This window comes from Aythya fuligula, chromosome 3, assembly GCF_009819795.1.
Source record: "Aythya fuligula isolate bAytFul2 chromosome 3, bAytFul2.pri, whole genome shotgun sequence".
Classification (NCBI taxonomy): domain Eukaryota; kingdom Metazoa; phylum Chordata; class Aves; order Anseriformes; family Anatidae; genus Aythya; species Aythya fuligula.
In genome coordinates this window covers 81703464-81726247 of record NC_045561.1, presented here as the reverse complement: position 1 = coordinate 81726247, position 22784 = coordinate 81703464, and the positions used below count along the sequence as shown (strand labels likewise).

The 22784-nt window shown below is 40.6% G+C and overlaps 1 protein-coding gene and 4 non-coding genes across 5 annotated transcripts; all 5 read right to left on the bottom strand.

The window, feature by feature from the left end:
* Positions 1 to 15549: 15549 nt before the first annotated feature.
* RPS12 (ribosomal protein S12) lies at positions 15550 to 21928 on the bottom strand. The gene is made up of 6 exons (XM_032184952.1): positions 21881 to 21928; positions 21683 to 21734; positions 21131 to 21247; positions 19439 to 19541; positions 18843 to 18944; positions 15550 to 18256 (listed from the first exon to the last, which is right to left on the bottom strand). Exons 2-6 carry the CDS (start codon positions 21694 to 21696, stop codon positions 18194 to 18196), a joined length of 399 nt encoding a protein of 132 aa, XP_032040843.1. The 5' UTR covers positions 21697 to 21734; positions 21881 to 21928; the 3' UTR covers positions 15550 to 18193.
* On the bottom strand, positions 17753 to 17837 carry LOC116488387. The gene has a single exon (XR_004253175.1). It is a non-coding gene; the product is annotated as a small nucleolar RNA SNORD100 (small nucleolar RNA).
* On the bottom strand, positions 18592 to 18726 carry LOC116488385. The gene has a single exon (XR_004253173.1). It is a non-coding gene; the product is annotated as a small nucleolar RNA SNORA33 (small nucleolar RNA).
* On the bottom strand, positions 19012 to 19098 carry LOC116488386. The gene has a single exon (XR_004253174.1). It is a non-coding gene; the product is annotated as a small nucleolar RNA SNORD100 (small nucleolar RNA).
* On the bottom strand, positions 20397 to 20471 carry LOC116488375. Its single transcript, XR_004253163.1, has one exon. It is a non-coding gene; the product is annotated as a small nucleolar RNA SNORD101 (small nucleolar RNA).
* Positions 21929 to 22784: the final 856 nt, after the last annotated feature.

Sequence of the window (22784 nt, the reverse complement as noted above, 5' to 3'; positions counted from 1 at the left end):
TCTCCCCATGCTCTTAGCTGACAAAGCTGTATATGCAAAATGTTTGAATGCAGACAGACCTACTACTTCTGGGGAAGCCACACAATGGCCAGTAAATGATTCCAGCATTGATGGGGGAGCGGCGGGGGCTGAAGTGATACAGCAGTGATGTGTGATGAAGCAGCCTTCTGATGGATCCTGGGCAATGGCCAACAGTAACACAAAAAAAAATCTGGAGTGGGATTTAGGGTTGCAGGTTGCTCTTATAGAAGTCCTCTAGAGCCAAGGTAAAAGGAAACAGAAGACAACCACCAATGAAGTGAGCTTCTTAGTGATTTAAGACACTTAAATTCTCTCATTCAACATGTGTACTAAACTCTCAGTCTTAAAATATCACAACAATCAGAAAAACTTCAGAATGTCACCTTCCCACTCAATGCTGTCTTCGTCATCCAGATACATCTCCTCACTTGACTAACCAACACAGATTTTCCTTCTGGTAACATCTTACAATTACAATGACTCCTGGGAGAGGAAGATGGAAAGACCCTAAGACATGGCTGCATGCTTCTGTCTTGCACATCACAGAATCACAGAGTCACTTAGGCTGGAAGAGACCTTCGAGATCATCAAGTCCAACTGTCAACTTAGTGAGTCCCATCACTAAACCACTTCTACAACTATTATTTCCACTTATTATTCCTGTACTAACCATAATCAAACTTTTCCACTCTTAAAGAATGTGAGGACAGCATGGAGCTTCCTGCCTAGCAAATGTTGAAGCTTGCATGTCCACCCAGCCTCAGTTTTACACTGCTGTCTTCCATTTACTAAATTAACTATTTACTAAAGGCTGCAGTTGTTACAACTTCTTGTTCCAGTGGTCCCTTTCCCACAAGGTTACCTGTCGGCATCAATAATAACATTGTCAGCCAAGTAATTAAGTCATCCTCATTACTAATGCAACACAGAAAGAACACAACTTGATTCCAGGCAGAATCTGCAAGACTGTCAGTTTTAACACATGTTGCTTAAAGTAGGCAAATTTGATCTGGAGTCATTGAAAGAATAAATTTGGAAGACTACCAGGTCATTTCTACAGAATCCCTTTCGTAAATGTAATTGCGCTTTAATGGAATTTAAACTACATACACACATAAACAAGAGAAAATTAGTGTATATCAGTTATGATAATGTTTTCTGCTGAGCACTGAAAAATTACTGGAAAATCACTTAATAATGGTCATGTTTTATAATACTGTCAGCTGAGTGATTTCCTGCTCTAAGGAAAGGCATAGCCCTGTTGTGAATTTCACTGGGTTGCACTCTGAGACTGTTCCTACGTGTACAAGTGTTCTTAGTAGTTATCTTGGTTGTGATTGCATAAACTGAAGTTCAGAACTGACCCTCTGCTCTGACAAAAGCCAGAGAAAGAAGATAGTTTTGGTATTAATGGAAGACAAATGAAAGATTTTTGGTATTCATTTTTGAAGCTTTAGTTTCATCCTGGGATGACAGAGCATGTAACCTTGTAAATACACCACTGGTAAACCATTTCAAGTAACACCAAGAGGATTAGGGAGATATGAACCCTTTTAAGACTATTTCAGACATTTAAGAAAATCTTAGCAGCCCAGGTCCAGGGGCAGTGAACAGAGTACGAGAGGACCTACTTTCCCTAGCCTCAGCTCTGCCAGTTGTACAGCGTGTTTTATCTCCTTGGATCTTACTATTTTCTGTTTTTCCTTCTTCTTTTCCTACTTACATTTCAGCATCTCTACCACAGCCAATTCAGTAATGCTCCAAGCTTTATGTACAGCACCACTGCTGTAATACAGCTCCTAATAATTTGTTTACCTCAAGACTGACAAATAGGACACTCCAGAACAAATTAATCAGTAAGCACATTAAGACTGTGTAACTCATACAGAAGGGCAGAGTTATTCCATAGGCACTTCTACCAGAATTTTTGGGAGATTTAGGGCTGGCATGGCCAAGCACATCTAGAAGGGACTGGCAGATGAAAGAGGTACAGCCACACAACAAGCCCCCTCTTTCCCCACTCCCATTAGTTCCTTTATGGGGCTCACCGTTTAGATCAGAGCTGCATCTACCCACAGATCTCAGCACCGATCTGGAGTATCTCAGTTGCTGAATTATTTTGACCCCCACCATCCAGATGAACCATCCCTGTCAAGCTGCCTTGTTTTTTTTTTGCTGTCCTGCATTTTGGCTCCCTGGCTCTCCACTAAGACAATTAAGAGTGCCAAACCAGCGCGAAACCCAGCTTTGTCCAACTTTTAGGTCACAGTGGAGCTTGGAAACATCTAATGGGCTTTGTTAAGAAAGCCTTATGCAGTTTGAAGATGGATAATAAATAATTAGAGATATTGTTCCCCAAACATACTGGGGAAAAAAAAAAGAGAGTTAAAGAGAGTTAAGAGAGTTAAAAAGAGTTAAGATCTGATCTGTTCTGCATTCTGTAGGGCCATTTTGCTTCCTAAATTCAGTGAAAGCAGTACTGTGCATTTTTTTTTTCTACAGAAATATGCATTTGTGGTTTTGCCCATGTTACATAAAGCAAGGCTTCGGCTCCAAGGCCTAGTAGCTGTCCTGTACAAAAGGTGGGCACAGAGTTCTGGTTCCTTCTAACAAAATGGGGTGAAATGGCATGTCCTGTATGTCTTTCCAAGATTTCAGAGGGAAGGAAAACTTTACTTTTTTAAATATACCATCCTGAATGAAGGTGCTGTGGCAGAGGTGACAAGGATCTTCTGCTGTATTAGAACTCTCCATCGCTAATCATTTTCTTTCAAGGACTAATGAATCTTGAAGCCAGATTTAAGAGTCTGCATATCACCTTCCACCAAAAACAGTGAGGATGAAGGGCCCAGCCGTCTACCTGTACTTGATCCATCTTGCTTTAAAAGCAGGGTCAGTTGATCTGTGTGCTTACATTTGCTGGGATTTGTTTAACTGACTCATCATAACCTACTTTCCACGTGGGTTTGCAGTCTCACAGGTTGCAATTTGAGTTCTACTGAGCACAAAACTGCAACTTTGAAGAGTTTTTAGGTGGTTGTGGTCAGGGTAAAGTGGCTATTTGGTGCTGTGCGCACTGTTTTTAAGCTCTGACCCTGCCTTTGATCTGCTTCCAATGCCTTCCCTCACATACAGTCCACTAACAGAGCACAATGTGCTTCTTTCTCTGTGAGAATTTGTGTTGTTGTTTTGTGTGTGTGTGTGTGTGTTTTTTTCCTAATGGTTGGTTTGGATTAGTTTTTTGTTTGTTTTTAGGTGAGAGATTCTCCCCATTCTCAACAAATCTGAAGTGTTTAGTATTAGTGGCAACGGTTTAGTATTAGTGGTGACTACTCAGACTCTAGCAGGAAACACATGAAATAAAAAAAATAAATAAAGGCTACCTAACTGAGGCTTTTTCATATTAAAGCAGGGCTACTTAAATGGTGGATTCTGCTCTGGCTTCAGCTAGCTTTGTTCACAGCATAACAAGAGCCTGTGCACCAAAGGTACAAGGCAGATGTTTGAGTTGGTCATCAGAAGCTCCCTTCACAGTTCCCGAGACATAGGCGCTTCAGTTCACCCACCATTTTAAATAGCTACTTTAAGATGAGACTGAATGATCACATTTTTACTTTTTTTTTCCACTGAGAGTAAAGAGAGACATGGGTGATAGCTGTACTTGCAGGTACATAGCTTTGCTAAACCAGCCTTGAAGTCATAAGCAGAGACAAGAGGGGAGAGATTGGGCCACTTACCAGAGGAAAGGGAAAACCAATTTCGCCATTAAGTCCCATGGTCTGCTTCAGCATTTTACTACAGAGTCATTAAAGAACAAAAGCAAAGACCCAAGAGTTTACTTCGGCATCAAGGAGTAAGTTTCTTTCCCCCAGTCCCAGTTCAGGATTGCGTCCATTAAACTACAGATCAAGATCTCTCCTGGCCCAGGATGTCACCATTCCTGGCTGCACAGGTCTACCTGCAGCGGGGCAGGGGTAGGGACACTCCCTCCATACAGAGACTGAGAGGGTTGGGTAACTTTGTAAAAAAGATCAGTAAAAACTGCTGTTAAAGAAACTTCCTAACACAGGAAACAGCTAATAAAATGAACATTCATTTGCTAGAATAAACTTTACCCAGTAAAGTAACGTACATTTAAAAATTCTTAAGCACTTTTTAAGTACAAATGAGCGTGGAATTCTGTCATCATTATTATTAAAGTCAAGAAATATATGTGTAGAGATAACACAAATATCTGCAGGTACATTACCTCTCCCTGTAGGGAAACTGTGCCATCCTCTTGGAGTGTGTATATGTACACATGCATACTTGTATGTGTGTGAATAAAGGCAGAGCTGGATTGAGGAAAGGAAACAATTAGATTTGTCCAGTCTCTCTGCGAAACAGAAATTCAGATATAATGTATTTTTCCTTAAATAAACAAACTACAAGTTGCAAAATAACAATATAGAAAATTCACCTTTTTATCAGCACAGATTTCTGAAGTACTAGACTAAAATACATTTTATAAGATGATGAATTTGTAAATGTTTTCAAGAGTAAAACAAATATCATCTTAACCTCATGCATTTTTTTTTTAACTATAGCTATGATTAAGAGAACACATTAATCTAACTGCTTGGTGCAAGTGGTAGTTGCTGTCTTGATTTAATGCATACAACAAATTAGCTCATGTTTAAAGCTGTAAGGATTTGTTTGGGCTTCTCATAGTCTGTTTGCCTTAATGTTATCCTACCATGCTATCTTCTAAGTACAGGAAGTTTACTTGGAAATGTTTATTTATTTTTTTCAGTTGACCACAATTCCTTGAGATAATTGTTTTAGCATTGCCTTTATGGCTGGGCTGTTTCAAATCTATATAGCATACCAAAATTATCTTGCGAGAACCTGCTGAATTCTTGTTAGTTTTCTCCCAGGATCCAACACTTTAAAAATGCTTTTTGTCTTTCAGCTTTTTAAAATGCTGTTCTTTTCATCCCTGAGGTCATTTTCTGACAATAAGAGCTAGTGGGCTTCTAAGCCCTCTACTCAAAGCAGCTTCAAGGCATTTCCCTCCACCTCAGTTCTTTGTTTGATGAGTTTTCTCATGTCTACCCATGTCATTTTCACCAAGGTTCAGCACAGAATTTCAGTAATGATTGCTCAACAACTAGCCAGCAGTGGACTCCAGGCCTTCCAGGCCACTCAGATGCTGCAAACTGCCTTCAGACTGGGGAACCACTGCAGACAGAAAGAGTCAGTCCCTCAGAAGATGGAGAGAAGGGACCACTGCGACTTCCTATAGGAACTAGAGACATTGCATGGATGAGAATTGGGTAGGTCTGAACAAAATTAATTCATGATCCAGTTACAAATCAACTCACCACCTGCATAAACCGTTTTAGGAAAATAATGTCAGTACACACTGACAGTCTCCAAGCCCAAATATTACAGCAGTCACGCCACAAAAATCTATCTCTAGGTGGCACATCACATGACCATCAAAATACAGAATACCAATAAGTCATTTGTATTTTGGGGGACTCTTCACCAAGTATTCCCCAGGTTAAACTTCTCTTCCATTGTTACTGATAGACTGTGGCTTTGTGTAGAGGCCTATCCAGGACAAGGATCTATGACACATATACTTATCACGAAGTAGCCTATGACCTGAAGAGCTTCCAGGCTAAGCAGATGTAGCACTCAGCAGGAAAAAAAAAAAAAAAAGCCATGTTACCTCCAGTCTGAGGTTGGTGAGCTGATGGACAGATTTGCTCTAGGTTTCACAGTAATCACTGGCAGAACTGGGAAAGAATCCAAGGCCAGCATCATAACTATTAAACCATGCTTGCTCTCCTGGCATGGAGAGAAACAGAAATATGCCAGAGATGGAAAGCAAACGCCAAGTAGTAGAATGGGCCCCTAAAGTATTTTGTTCCCTGGAGAGAGATTAAAGTCTTGCAGTACATATAAACACCTGCCTAATGATGACAGAATTGAATTTATTGCTTCATGCAACAAAAATGCCTCAGAAATAAGATACTAGACTTACTATTGAGATCATCCAAAACGTACCACGTGTTGTAGTTATCACAAACTTCAGGTGATCAGCCTAAAACATCTGCAGCACATGTACTATCTGGTGAACACCAAGGCACAGCTCATAGAAACTCTGCCTGGGACCCTCCGGAGATTGTAAAGTAGCTGAGACATGATAGACTCGAAAGAACACCTCACTTCATGAACCTCCACCACTACCCCAGCACAGCAGCTCCAGTGGAAGCACTGCCAAATGCCTAAACTACACACCCTCTTCTTCAGCTTATCATGCTCGTCGCTTAGTGAAAACACATTGCTGAGGCTGGGATAATAAGTTTGAACAGAGACCTTAACACAGAACTGCTGCACCCTTTCCTTTGGGAGTTAGCCGTCTTCCACAAGCACTTAAACCATAAAGTATTTCTAAAAGAAGAATACTGGGCTTCAAAAATGTTAATCAAATGCAACATTTTAAACAAACAAATCTTTGTAATCCTTCCTGATACATCCACATGGTCAAAAAACAAAGCAGCTATAACATAACCAGCATTTGTTGGAAAAAGTAGTACCAGATTATAGGCTGCCCATACAAAACAGCTTACCAGCTTTACTGTGTTCACAGTTGGTATGGGTAAGGGCAATTTCCATTAAATTGTCTCTACCAAATTTGACAGTGATGTGAAAGGTGAAGTATTATAATTAATATATTGGCTGTAAAATCATTAAAAACACAGTACAAATGGCAAAACAATCTACACTATAATCATCTGATATTATTGGATTTCTTTTCTCTTCTGAAAAAAAATGTTTTCATGGCTTTTTATTGTTAGAAGATGTAATCAAGATGGTCACTCTTGACTGAAGAGAGTTAATCATGCAGGCTGAGGAGGAACCATATTTGCAGATCGTAAATTAGGTGAAAAGGATCCATATTTATTTATTTTCATTTCTTCTCCTCTGGGCAAAAATCCCTATTTTATTATCTGGAGCAACCGGCAAATATTTCAAAATACAGTCCTTACAAATTACAAATTTAACTTCACTCCTTAGATCGCAAGCCAACAACAGCTATGTGGTGGCTAAGCGAACGAAAAAAAACAAATAAATCTTTGCCCCCACTCACCCTTTCACCACCTTCAAAATTCTGTTCCTCTCAGAAAAACTTAAGAGAATGGGTGAACTTTGCAGTATGCCAGCTAAGTCAATGTGCATGGGCTATTTTAGATCAAAGGGAGAAACGCCTTCTGAAGTGCCAAGAGCTCCCTCACTATGACACCAAAAAAGTGCCAGCTCACCTTTTCTGATGGCTGAAATATTGTGGGGAGAGATGAGCTACTGTCTAATATAGGCAGGCCTGGGTCATTAGAGATCCTATAGAGCAGCAGCAGAAATGACTTACAGGTCCTTTTGGAAGCAACCTGTCCTGGTGCACAAAGGCAATATTCTTGCAGGGCAACAGACAGCATGTGCCAAATTCAACCCTGCAGCAACTTCAGTTTCTGAGCTGGATTGACAACAGGTTCCAAGTGAAGTGCATCACAGTTATGTAATTCCCAAGATGGCAAAGTCCACTGCAAGACCTGAGCAACCTCAGCGGTCAAAAAGCTTAAAAGCATTTTAATCTGATCACCTACAAACATGTAGAAAGTGAACTGGATTAGGTACATTCTCAGTTCTAGTCTTCTCAAAGTAACAGTAAAAGTGCTTGTTGCTTCCTTCACTTCAGTGACTACTACCCTGAAACACCTACAGCCCCTGTTAGTCTTAATTTTTGAGCCAGATGCTAATGAAGCAGGATCCTGGAAAAGTCTAGTAAAAACATTCTAGCCACCCAAACTTCTTGACTTCCAGAGGACTGAAGTAGCCACCCCTCTTTGCTTGTTCTCTGGAAGTACTATTAAATCTTTTTCTAACCTTTAATGGCTGTGATGGTGGAACAAGAGACTTTGGCACCTATCTGGTTCTTTTAGTATTCCTAGGAGCATGTCTGCCATATCCTTTCCTATCAGGAATGCCCCACAGGATGAGGCCAATGATCCCCTTGCCCTGTTTTGTCTCACACAGTGGTTGTTGCAGAAGTTGCTCAGGGAGAGCAGACAGAACAAGACTATCTGAGGTCTAATCTTCATACTCCTCCTGCTGTTAGATTAGGGACATCATAAGTAACATCCTTACCTATTGCCAAAAGTATCTGATTTGCACCTTTTATCCATTAATTTGTCATTTTGAATTTCTTGATATGTGTGGACTTCGTAATTTCTTGCAACAGTAAGTTGCACAAGTTTACCAAATGCTTTGAAGAAAGACACTTTTTAAAAACCCATTTTAAACTGTCTCCTATCAGTTTCAATTCACATCCCCAAAATGGTATATGACCTGGTACATAAGTTTAGCACTCATCTTCTGCACTGCCTTCTTGATTTAGTAAATCAACCCCAACCCTGTTCAACCTTACTCTCCAAATTGAAGTGAGAGCATATGCCTGCTGTCACATCCCCTTAATAACTTTAGATGTCCCCAAAAGCTTGCTTTTTTTTTTTTTTTTTTTTTTCTCATGTCTTTATTACACTCTTCTCAAAGTGTGGAGATCAACTACATGCAGCACTCAAGATGTGGGTTTACAAAGATTTTCTACAGTGGCAAAACAATGTCTTTGGTTGTGTTCTCAGTACCCTCCTGATATGGGTAAATTTGGCTGCAGCTGAACATTGAGCCAATGATGACAAAAGAGCTGCTAACTCAGCATGGCTTGGATTATTCTAAATAACCACAAAGTTGTTTTGGAGACACCCAAATTAAGTCCAGACAAGTTACTAGACTAACACAACATGGGATAATACTATGCAGAGATACATGCTTAAGCCCTGGAAGATAACTCCATTAATGGAGTTCACAGACTCCTAGATTTACAGTACTACACTCAGCTAGGTTGTCTACAATTACAGTGCATTGGATAAAAAGAACAGTCCAACAGTCTCCCCCATGCTTCTGAAATGTTTTCAGAATGATACCTCTCTTTTGAGTAGCTCTCCCCTCTACTTCCAAGACAGACAGAGCACTGTATGCACTGTGAACATCTCAATTATCAGTAAAAATCAGTGACTAACAAATTCTCCCCAATTTAAAACTTGTTTTCAATCACTGAGAAAATTTACCAGTACTCCATATGAAGACCAACGCATAGCTGCTATGTGACAGCAGAGAATGAGAAGTATGAACTACTTCCTCCTCACCCAATGCCGCATGTCTTCTCCCTCCCCATGTACACCACTGATGCACCTCAAAAAATATTTATGAGTTCTCATTCAAGTACTTCAGCTGATAAATTTAATATCACATTCCCTGGGGTAAGCAAAAAATAAAATATTGCATTGGCCTTCGCACATGTGGAGATTATATTACTTTACAATGAAACCCAGCAAGCTGCATGTTACAGTTTTTACCACAATCTCCTTGGTAGGAATGTTTCAAATACATTGCATATGTGTGAATACAATATAAGCATACTGAAATGCTTTGAACGCTGTAATACATCAGATACTTGAGGGAGCAGGGAAAAAAAAAAAAAAAAAACAATGCTTTCACCTATCCTGGCTCTTAAGTCTGTGTAATCAGTTAAATGCTTCGTTTGACACTGGTGTTTTCTAGGCCCATACAGCGCTACTTAGCTAGCCAATGTACAAAGCAATTTTCTAAACAGTTGACTACTCAAACATATCCCCAAAACTTCTGCAAATTTTCTGGCTAATTCATTAAATAAGATGTCTCTGTGAAAGCAAGCAAGCAGACAATACCGCTCGCTCTGTGCGTTATAGCTCCGAGAAAAACAGATTAGAGCCACAGCTGTACAACAAAGCCCTTTGGTTTATGCAAACACATTTCTACACGCCGTAAAAGTCGAAACATCTGACTCATTTGGATTTTACAAGGCTACAATGCTGGAAAATATGCATAAAAATCGACAGCATTCAAAGGCATTAAAGAGTTTCAGTCCCCCATTTGTTTCCTATGTAGCCGGCTCGCCGGGATCACGGCAGCACCTGCTCCTATAACTCTCCGGGCCGCGGACGCCCCATGGCCGCAGCGCTGCCGCCATCTTGTGGCGCAGCCGGGCAGCGCCGCGCCGCCATGGCGGGAGGGCCGCGAGCGGGGCCTTCGCCCTCTGCGCCCCACGGGCTGCGGCTCCAAAACAGTGCTTGGTTAAACACCCAGAGGCGACCGTTTACAAAAATAATGAAAAAAAATGGCAACCCAACTGATGCTGTCCGTGTTAAATATGCCCAAGTTGGTTGTTGGGGCACCGTGCGTACACGGGTTTGCCATAGTACCACAGTAACTGATGGGTCTAACTGCCTTCAGATTCATTCATCTGAGACTCCTGTATGCTTTATTTTTCAGAAATAAAGTAACTTCCTATGCTTAAAGCAAGGTTTAAGTGGTTGTGAATGTATGGCAGTTCTATAGAGCAAGGCTCAGGCAAGCTGGGGCACACAGAAAATAAACACGCATCACCCTTTCTGAACATTTCCAAGTGATTTGCCTACCTCTGCATAGGAGCACAACGTCAGAGGTCAAATCTACTGTCACCACTTTTTACCACAAAACCATAGGTGGCTTTTTTATTTTTTATTTTTTATATATACATATAAAGCAGCCTGTGGAGGACTAGTTTGCTTACTAGTTGAGAGAATCTTTTACCCCCTTTTGCTACCACCAGCTGAAAGCTGGAAAGTAAGGGGTGACAGTTGTTCAGACTGCTGATCTAAATCCAAATCTCAATTAGATGCTCCATTTAAAAACAAACTTGCACATTTTTGGCAGCCTCAAACAATAACATTAGGCCCAAACTGTTACTGGGATTCAGAGATAATTTCTCTTAACTAAAAATTATAGCACAATCAGGATAATGTGACATTCTCTACACTCTGTTGCCCAGATTTTATTAGTTCAAAAGATAAAAACATTTAAGGTTCCCAGGACAGATGCATTAGCTAGTGCAAATGTAACTGATGCAATGAACTAATAGCAACAAAAGAGATCGGAATTGTGCAACTAGCATGTAATCACAAGCTGAAAAGGAAATATTTTCCAACTCACTTCAGAACAAAATGTTCCTTCATATTGCTTCAGCCTTCTTATGAATTTGCAGTGAGGAATTGTTTTCAGTTGTTGCAGTATGTGTGGCCATCCAGGACTTTTTTTTTTTTTTTTTTTTAATAGAGATATATACACATAAATGGAGCTGAAAGAAATACTGCTTTTGTCTATAGGTCTGTGTTACTCTATTACCAGTGTGCTGCTTGCCTCCTCTCCAAAAGGTGCCTTATGAAGAGGCTACAGGTTGTGAACAGCTTGCCTGCAGATGCTGGCATTCTGGGGAACAGGGGATACTAAGCTGTAAGTGGGCACCTTCCTTCATGGAAGCAGGGAGTACATGGGAAGGGAAGGGAAGGGAAACGATTGGGCCTGGATGTTCCCAACAGAAATATACCTGCTCAGGATACATCCCCCCAGTGCAAAATTCCTCCGTGATTGTATATGAATCCTTTTAGACTCACTACACAAGCGGTTAACAAATCCATCTCTATCCTTAAGTAGTCTGGGAGAACAGATTGAGGCAGACCAATTCACCAAAGAATATGAATCCTTTAGTTAGTACTCCCCATTTCTGAAGAGGTTTAGCCCTTGTCATCCTTCTATGTAGACATCATGAAAGCAGAAACCTTTTGTGAAGACCTGGGAAAGAAGAGCAAAGTAACCTTGCATGCACTTAAAAGGAGCTTGTCACAAATGTGATGCTGAGCATATTAAAAAATTATTTACTTATTGACACTTTATTGAACAGCATTCCAACAATTGCTTTGCAGTCTAAGCAACAAATAAATGAAGTAAGCCTGTATTAGAAAAGGCCCTGAGAAATGCATGATGAGCACCTTATGCATCACAGGAACGGGTTCATGCCATGGCTCACATCGAGAAGGCCCACCTGGAGATACACAAAGATGGGGAGATTGCTCCAAGGTGGTGAGAGAAATTGTACGTTAAACTGCAAACAAGGAGTCAGGAATGTGAAGAACTATGGCAAAACTGAAATACAGATGGCATCCCATAGGCTTGAAGACCAGAAAAAAATGACACTACTGTTTGCAATGATCAGAAAAGGATCAAGACAGGCTAGTGTTAAGAGGAAATATTAAAAGATGTCATGATGAGTTTGAAACAGATGGCTAGGTAGCCATGAGGAAAGAGTCAGATTAATCTGAGATTCTGATTTGGATATAAAACATGCACATGAAATTGAAGGGTAAAAGTCAGTCACTGCAGAAGTGGGAATTGAATTTATATGTATTAAAAAGTATAGCAGCTTGCTAAATTCCATGCACATGAAAGTATCTTATATGTGTGCTGACAAACATTTTATTTTTCTACCCTGAAAGAAGCAATGCTGAAGAGTGTTACTTGAATATTGTCCACTCAAGTGGATGGAAGGAAAAAAATATATATTTTTATATATATATTTACCATATCTTATATTGATATACAAACACCTTTCATATGTGGTATCTGAGGGTGTTTCATTTGTTGTGGATGAGTTCTACAGCACATGACCTCCATTCCCTTAAACACATACTCTTAAAATTAGAAACATTTCAGTATTTTTCCCCATTTGCCTTCCTAAACCTGTCCTAAGTATCTGCATTATGTTATCCAACACACTGGCTGCTAACAGTATAATCAATATAAAAGGTTACTTAGGGGGCATGGCTTTTTTCAACTCTGTCCTCAAAATACAAAGCTTTTTTTTTTTTTTTTTTTTTTTTTTATATATATATAACTAGAATTTGAAGTCTTTCACTGTGGAAAGTATCTTAGAACCATTTGAATAGGGAATGAAAAAAAAAAAAGGAAAAAATTGAAGCATACTGGAATTATAACTTTTTGGAGCAAAAAAATCAGGAAATTTGCTTTAATAAACATTTGTCTGTATGTCAGCATAAAATATATTTTTTCAGTTTCATAACTTGATTGTAAAATTTTACAGGGCAGGAACTTCGCATACCAGACACTGGCCTAAATGCCTATTATTTCATTGCTGTTAGAAAAGAATATCTGACCACCTATTCATTGGTATTTTTACAAGAGTATTAAGGTATAAAGTAGTCTACTGATGTGCTTCAAACAGTAAAACTTATGATGATAATTTCAATAAGGCTACAGCAAAGATGAACAGAGTCCTGATATTTACTGAGCTAGAAAACTAATAAGAGTTTAAAAATAACTTCCAATCACTTAGGCAAAACAAAATCTAGGTTGATTTGCTCCACTTATTTTTGTATAACTCTGCTTTGTACCTAGTAATCTTTCAGCAATATGAAATATCAGGATTTCTTTTTAATAAACCAATCATGTACAAATAAAATTATATCAATTTGTAAATTTTAGGAAAATGTGATTATTTTCCTTATATAAAACATCCCCATTTTATGTAATACTGTACTGGTGGCACAAGTCCCAGTGAAAATATTTTAAATACTTTTGCTTAAATACTATAAAGTCTCCATAGCTGCTTTTGAACTGGAAGAGCAGGGGAAATAAATGCTCCTGCAAGTCAAGGTTACTCGCAAATTAGTTCTCACCAGTTCATATAATACTACGTGACCCAGACACTTTGGGGATTGAAAGAAGGAAGGAGAGTTACCAATGCTGGAAAGTTCAAAGGTCTTGTTTTACTTCCATAAAATTATGGAATTATCGATTCCAGCAGCTACGTGAAGCAATCAACACGGATTTAGGATATTCCACTGGTGGACCTTCATTCAGAAATAATGCCAATGCATGAGAAAATGACTCTGTAGGATTGTTACATACGACAGCATACTAATTACATCATGTGTTCAATTGGGTTATAAGATCCTAAAAATAAACATTTGCTTGCTGACCAATGCCTGGGGAAAAAAAAATAAAGTCTAAAATTAACCGTCTTTACTTAACTGTCTAAAACTAATTGCCTATAACCTTTGAGAAAATTTGCCACTCTCGTTTTCCTTCAGGCTATGTAAATCAAGCCACAGCGCTGGGCTTGTCTACCACCCAGTATCCGGTTCAATGGCCAAACACAAAGTTAAAAATCCTCCTGAGATTTCAAACCCCAAACACATCCGTTCCAGTGTAGAGGGCAAAACTGACCAACAGATCTATGCTCAGAGATCCTTTTCAGCACTGGATGGGAGATCTTGGTAAGGCCTTCAGAAAGCGAAGCACATTGTCTGCACCAGCCTTAGCACAGCAGACACAATGGGGGCAGGGGCAGACAGCTGGGATAAGTCCTACAGTGCAACAGAACCAAGATGGTGTAAGCAATTCTAAATTAGCAACATTAAACAAGAAAATGTGTTTTGCACCTGTGTGTAACAGAAAGTGTTAAGGACAGTGTGTTTTAATACCAAATACATTTTTCTGCATGTGGAATTAATGCTCCCCAGCCATAACATACTTTCAGCATTATATAAGATTGGCATATGTACTTTTCCCTTGGCAGAGCAGGCAGAATAAACAATGCTGTCCAAAGGAAAGGGTGGAGCCCTCAAATGCGGGTGCACAGCACAGCAACTTGCTGACAAAGCCATGCCCATCCATCCATCTTTCCTATCTCCATGATATTTTGTGTAAAACTCAGCAGCATATTACACTGGGAGCTCCTGCTGTGAATGAGTTGTCCTGGCAACAAATCCCTCCCAGTGAGCACTCGGGCTCCCACTACATTACAAGGACACCTACTTCCCCCCTAACCAAACTTGCACACGGCAGCAGATCACTACCATTATGCCTGACTCTATGGGACTGAGATAGTAAAGCAGGGGCATCGCCATGGGAAAGTATGGATGGCAAATGGAATTGGCTCCCCAACAAGAACCACAGCCAAACCCACAACTTCAACACAGCAGGAGCTGTGCAAATGCAGTGCATGGGATGGTCGAGTATCCAGATGCTCAAGAGTTTATCTAAGACCAAGAGGCATGTACAGGACACAGAACCAGTACTGACCAGCTTGACATGCAAATTGGCTCCAAAACAAAATGAGCTTTCCCAGTCACAATATTTTTATTTTGAATCCCCCATAGGCTATTGCCAACACTATCTAGGTGTCTGTACTTCACACCTTCAGTGATGTTTCTTCAAAGCTTTCCTAGCTTCTTCCTACACAAATACAACCCAAGTTAAGAAATCTCACATTGCTGGAAGTTATCCATCCTTACGGACAGAATCTTCCACATGTAGGCCTTAACTCTGACTAGGGTTTTGTTCCCGAAATGCACTACCACTTGGATGTTTTTATAATAGCCAGACAGAAAATCGAGCAATGATACTGCCATCTAGCAGTGAACACATACTTTGAATTATTTTTCTCCATAAAAGATGTTAGCAGAAGCACAAATGGGAAAAACTTCAGGTATTACACAACAGACTACCGCATCTTGAGTGTATGAAGGCAATTAACATTCAGACAACTTCTGTGTAATTTTATTAAAGGAAAAGGTTATCAGCTTTAACTTATCTCAGAGAGTTCTTCAAGATCAATCACTTCAGTATTACAATTCACCTTGGCACTTCCTCTTCTCAGTGCTATCCTTGCATTTTTCTCCTCCAAATGCAAATTAATAGTCCCATCCAAAGCTTCAATGTGGATTGGTACATGTGCTTCACACTGAAAGATCCCATCAGTTTTTAAGTTGTACAAACAGAAATTTAATGTTGAGTTGGCCTCCAGTGAATTTGTTTCACTTAGAATGGCATAAGAAGATAAATCCTAACATCATTTGCCCCTGCTAAAACAACCACAATTCTACCAAAAAGCTCCAAAACTTTAAGCAGGGTAGAGGAACCTCACGTGATTGTATATGTGCAGAAGGTAAATATTTCTACATGACTTACTTGTTTAAACTCCCTTTGTAGTCTAGGGCAAAGTCTATCTTAATCAGGTATCGCTCCCTTTCATTCTCCTGTCATGTTAGAAGTGTTGTTAAAAAAAATTGTTTTAGCCAAAACACAAACATCTGGAAGTGTTCAGTTAGCTTGCACAGGCTCAAAGACTTCTCAGATTTGAGCACACGAGTCCATGGATTTTATCTTGATGAATCTTCACCCACTGCCCCAGAGGAGCTTACTGGATTGCACATCAGTTGCTCCCAGTCCAAAGATACAAGGACTGGGCAGGACTTACTATTCCTATATGTATATATATATATTCTGGTACAGAAGCATCAATCTCTGCAGCACACAGGCCATTGAACCCAGGTACCAAGCTCCAGTTTGGGATTCCAAATCCCACTGTAGATTTAGCTATGATTGAGCACAGGACCAAGGCAAAGCAAACCATAAATGTAACTGGACTGCCACCAGCAGTAACATTTTATATAGTTTTCTCTAGCATGTAGCAGGGAACATTATAAAAATGCCAAGGACAAAGATGCCTAAGTATTTCACGCATTTTCAGAAAAACCTAAATCCGTGGAAGATGCAGTCCCTTAAAACAGGGCATAGGAAGTCTACTTTGGTATGTGCCTACGTACAAGTGATATACTAAAGGCTTATTAGCCAAACTAAACTGACAAAGTTTTGCAGTCTTTAAACTCTATTTAAAAAGGCATATTCATACAAGTTACACCATTTAGAAGCCTTTAGTGATCCAATGAGATCTGCAACCAAGGCTCTTACCTACAACAGAATTTAATTTCAATTATATGCAAAAAAAAAAAAGGTAATATTCATACACTTGTTGATACCAACTGTAACTTGTTACCAATTTACCCAATTTGTACCTCTACTTGCAACATGATTGGCATGTATGAAAGCATCACGAAGTTGCATTTAACACCTTTACTGCGAAGCTGCAGACCAGAGTTAAGGTACCTAACTTAAGCAATAAATATGCTTCTTGCTTTTAACCAGTCTTGGAACATGTAAGAAAACTTGAAAGGCTACCACAGAAACCTCTCAGAAATCAGGTCACCCAAATCTAGCTACTGGGAAGTTGTCCAAGAGTGTCATTGCAAACAAAATAGCAAAGCACCACATAAGATAAACCTTTAGTGAGAGCTGCAGTAAAGTGAATACACTTGTTGAGCCCAGCATCTAGATGCCTGCCTCTTCACTACACAAATGGCTGGGGATAAGAAGTAAAAGGGGCTACAAGCAATAATGAAAATTTAAGTTCAACAGCCCAAGAGGTAGATATGCATTCCAGCCTCCTCACTTGTACAGGTGCCCAGCCCCACATTGTCACTATACTCATGCCCTACTCACCAGTGTAACGGAGCAAATCCTTGAGCCCACTTAAGAGCTGCTCTTTGCAGAAAATGCAAGACATCCAAAACTCGCAGGAGAGAGGTGATCTTAAACCTGTTCCAATCCTGCCTCATTTCCATAAATGGAAAACTGACAAATGAGTTCTGTACCTTACCACTGTCAGTGAAACCAAGACACTGGACAAGTCACAGTTAAGCACTGCCTTCTTTGAGCAGTGATCTGAAAAATTTGGCTACCCTGACTGCCAAGAACTCCTGCACACCTGCAAGTGCATGTCAATCCTACTAACACAAAAGTAATTCCACCCACTATTTACTTCAAAACTGAGGGAAGGAAAATACACCTAGTGCCAAGTTAGTCTCATGAAAAAACAAACAAACAAACAAGGTATTTAAAGAATTCCTGCAACATCTCAGAAGATTTGGGTAACAATTAAGGCAGTTCTCCTCACTTATTTCAGTAGAGGGAGCCAAATTTTCATCACAGATGCAGCAGTACTTCAGACTTCCCCACACATAGTAGTCTGGAACCCATGCAGAAGTAGAGGCATAAGCACTGTCAGACCACATGCACGCAGAGATCACAATCATCTGTCAGCACTTATGCAAATCAGAAGCTGTGTCAAGTTCCCTAACCTTTATGTTATGAATATTAAAGGCATCATCATGGAAGAGGAGTGGCAGGGATTCCCACCATCTTTTTACGAAGCAGTTAAAATATTTAAGAACTATTCCAAGACCTTTAAGTCCTTAAATCTCATGTTATCCTTTACAATCCAAAGAATTATTCCACAGACCCATTAAACACATTAAACCCACACACTCTTGTCAGGCTCAAAGTTTATTTTTCATTTCTTGCACTTGAAGTACTCTTCGATGACATCTTTGGCCTGAGATTCCTTGCCATAGTCCTGTAACACAGAACAACCCATTATTAACATACAGATCCACTCTAGAGTTCATATTTTACTTTTAAAAGGACAACAGGACAATTGATTCTCTGACAATGTTTCTCAAGGTACTCCCCAAATACACCCTTCCAAAAAAGTAATCTCAAAAGAAATCACATCACCAGCTGCTTTCCCTTAGTTATTCAAGGACTATTCTACTTGATCTAAACATAACCATTAGTACAGATGCATGCAGACTTTTCATTTCTGCTTAAAGAAAGCCAAATAAAATCAGATTGTGAAACAGTAACAAGAAATATGTAAATACATGCATAAGTCATTACTGCTTATGGTGAAGATGTAGCCATCTCTTGGGACCTCAAAGACAACAAAGTCTTCAAGGCTCGTACTGTGGCTTTACTTTACCAGCATTATTTTACAATATGCTCTGCAAAACACTTTCAAGTTGAGCAGACATTATTAACTGGATTTTACTCTTTAAGATTCTCTTCTGGTAAGTTTTTCTTAGTTTTCCTCTTGTCAAGGGGCCACAAAAGCATCCTTATATTTACTGTTCACTTGCAGAAAAAATAAGCAAGTATCTTACTTTAACCACCACACAGCTGCAGCCCACCACTTTGCGAGGCTTTCCTTCTCTGTCGATCTTGCAAAGTCCTACCCATTCGCCCAGCTTTTTGTTGTCATCAACCTGTGTAAAATATTGCATCACATTAGAACTGGCAATTTCTAACATAACTGGGTTCAACAGAAAAGCTGCTGTACTCTCAGAAGTATTGGGTAACGTATGGCTGCTTTCCTCATAAATATCAGTAGAGGGAGCCAAAGTCTCATCACTGTACAGCTCCTACGTTTTCTAATTTCAACACGAAGTCACGTTTAAGACTCTTCCGACACTCCATCACCACTGATTAATTCTGTATCTCAGTATACAGGACAAAAGCTCACTTCAACTTTATAAGATACATGATACAAATCCTTAGCCATTTTTATGTCTGTGGTTTTAGCGTTGCTCACACAAGAACCACACAGAACTGAAAAGTCACTGCTGCTTTCAGAAATTGCTCAGATAAGCCATATACAGAACAGCACAGTGTTTCAAGGTTCAGCTCTTTATATGAAAGAAGTAGCTTAGATTGTTAGCACAGTATCCATTACAGACTTGTCTGAATTTTGGACACTCACCTTTATCAGGTTGATCTGGTGTTCTGCACAGAGTGCTTCAACTAGCTTCACGTACATGGGTTCATCACAATTTGAAGCCAGGACACAAAGATGGGCTTGGCGTCTGAAAAAAAGTAGACAGACAAATGTAGCTTCAAATTCTTTAGTAATTAAAACCATAACAAACAGAACTCAGCACATGCATTTGTAATGATTTTTAGTCTTGATATGCTTCTTTTGAAATACTAAAAGTACTTCTGATATAATTTGTAGCACATGTTGTTTCTCAAACACAACACAGTACTTATGCATTGTTAGCTTTATTATCAGATTCTATTTCAGTTTCAGAAGCTTCTAGAAACCCACTAAGTTAAATCTCAGTCACTGGAAAAAGATGTAATGACTGGAAAGACACTGGAGTCACATAAACAACTACTGTCTTTATTAGAAAGCAACAAAGTTACAAGTTGCTTTTCACTCTTTACCTCATATTGCAATAATTTAACATTAGGATTATAATTATCAAAAAAGAATCAATTTCTATGTCAAGTTGTTATAAGCTCTTCAGAACAATCTTTTTTTTACTTACGTCCAAAGAAGCTGTTATGACAGGGCCCCAATTCTAATTAGGATCTTTGTATACTGCAGTACAATGTTAAGAATATCAAAGGGATACCTGACAACAAAGAGAGCTGTATAGGTCTTCTATGCTTAATTTAATTTGACCACAGCAAATAAATCTTATGTTCTCTACAGCCTTCTTCACAACAAGCTTCACCAGAATGTTTCAGAAACTTTCAGAAACAGCTTCACAGCAAGAACCATCACACACAAACACACTTAAACCTTGCACATACATCATCCCCTGAACTCACATTACATAAGTTTGCATCTTAAAAGAACTCTTACCAACTACTTTTCAGCCAGTAAGTTCCATTTCTCTCAGTTAGTACTTTCTCTTGGAGCTTTTCGCATACAGGTTTGTCAGACCACTGTTATCACTCATAAGAGGAGTGAAGGGGTATCCGACAATTTGTGGAGTCATCACTCAAACACTGTAGCTTTACTTCAACATTAAGGCTATTATTAGAAGGTTGTGCCTATGCAGATGCACAGCCTACTTCATGCTACCAGAAACTGTAACTGTATTCTACAATTGACATATGAATGACAGATTTAATATCATTTTGATATAGTACCAAAACAATTATTTACAGCTACAATGAACAAAGCAAAGCTAGGAAAAAAATAAAGGCAAGATCTTTTTTATGAGAACTAAATCAAGTTTTCAAGGCAAGTCTGACATATGCATTAATCCTCCCAATTCAAATTTTTATCAATGTTGAGAAGATCACCATTTCCTAAAACACAAAATCACTAGGCCTCAGATTTCCACAGCTTCATACAGTCAATCCATTATCTTTACAAAATCAATCTACATGAAAATTTGATGGTCCTGGGACTGCAAAAATACAAAACCTAGTACACTAAGTGCTTCTATCCTCAAGTCATTGAGTTTTATCTCATTATGTTAAGATAACTAAAGGCATTTAAAAAAAACACTACAAAAAAAAAACACGGTTATGCCAAAACATTCAACTACAAAAAACTGGACTAAAAAAGCACTGTACTTATTTAGAATACTTCTTCACAATATACTCTACCCATTTTCCCTATTCACCACAGATTAGAGAGGAAATACTAGACACTTACTTGTCCAAGGCTTTAGCTGCTTCACGAATCCCACGAGCTAGGCCATCATGGATAAGTGCGGTCTTCAGCACTTCTTGGAGGGCGGTGTTAACGTCCATTACACCTCCAGCAGTAATGCTAAACAGAAGACAGACATTATTGCTCTGTCCATGCCAAAATCTTCACGCTTTTAAGCGGAAGCTTCCCGTTCACCTGCAAGTATCCAACCATTAAAAAAATTACAGCAGAAGAGCAAACCGAAGAAGAGGTAATTCAGAGTAAGAAAGTAAGAAATAGAAGCAGTTAGGATAAATTTCAAGAAACCCCAGCAACGTGCCAGCCAGCTTACACGCCCCTTACAAAGACTGGGGAAAGCCATGCGCACAGCCCCCTGCCAGCCGGAGCTCACACCCAGCGCAGGAAGGCGGTGGCGGCAGCACACCGGGGCCCGCCTGTGCAGCAGCCCCAGCAGCCGGCCGAGGCAGAGCAGCGCGGCACGGGGCGCTCAGGCCCGGCGCGGCCCAGGCGGCCTCCGTCCCTCCCGCCCCCCAACCCAGCCCCAGCCCCGCTCACCCTTCCTCGGCCATGGCCCTCTCGGTGGGTGCCGCTCCCGCCCGGCTTCCTGCTGCAAATACAGACACAAACCGGCGCCGTGAGTGCCGGCGGCCTCCCCGCAGCCCCCGCCCGGCGCCCCCCGCCCGCGATGCCCGGCCGGCCGCGGGGATGGAGCCCGGCAGGCCCCGCCGCCGCCAGCGCCACGCTCACGCTCACCCGCCGCCGCCGACAGCCGCACGCCGAAGAGGGGGCGGGGCTTCCGCCTCGCGCTCTTATAGCCGCCGAGGACCCCGGCGCGCGCGCGGCCGGGGGCTGCCCGCGGCGGTGCCTGACGAAAAGTAACCAGAGGGTGGTGGGGGGCTGCGCTGCTCCCCATGCCCTGAGGTGCCAAGCGCAGGGCTGTGAGGAGCAACGCTGCCCGCTCCTCACGCTGCCAGCCACCGAGGTTTACGTGATCGCCCCGAATTGTTGCCACTGACGGCTTGAAACTCTGAACTTCTCCGCTGCAGCTTCGAGACGTTCCCCTTTAGCAGCTCCTGGGGGCATTTGGCCGTGCCCTCTCCCTTCTTCTTCTGCAAGAAGTGGTTTTATCAGTGGGAACGTGTCGCTTCGTGTTGGCCAAACCCCAGAAAGCACGCAAACACACACAAATGATAATGCCCACCCTGTTTCCCTCTCCCCAGGGTGATGTTGTTCCCTATATCTACCCCTCAGTCCTCCTGCTCCCCTTAAACAGCCCCAAAGATTCTCAATCTAAAAAGGTTTTGTACTGAGTGCAACAATAAACCATTCCCTCCCTCAGTATCATCATAGACACAAGAAGTCTGCCAAAAGGCACGTTAGGATTGTTGGGTACATGCAATATATTTTCTCTCCACGAGATGGAAGTATGCACATCTGAAAGATCCCTGTTACAGCAAAGGTCACGATCACAGGGAAATTATAGTCCCTGGAGGTCAAATATGTAAGAACAGTTTTCCTAGAACAGTTGCAAGGCAACAAACCTGTTGTGTTATCTATATGTAGAGGGGAGGTGCTCATTGGCACTGAACTCTGTTGCAATGTTGGCATAGCACACTAGGTATATGTATATAATAATTAAAGAAAATATACGATCCAG

Bases quoted from the DNA above. Each gene is read 5' to 3' on its own strand.
- RPS12 (XM_032184952.1), bottom strand. The intron at 18,945-19,438 runs GTGAGTGTCCAA...TATTTTACACAG, and splicing joins ACCAGATCAACCTGATAAAG to GTTGATGACAACAAAAAGCT. The intron at 18,257-18,842 runs GTAAGATACTTG...TCTGTGTTACAG, and splicing joins GCAGCTGTGTGGTGGTTAAA to GACTATGGCAAGGAATCTCA.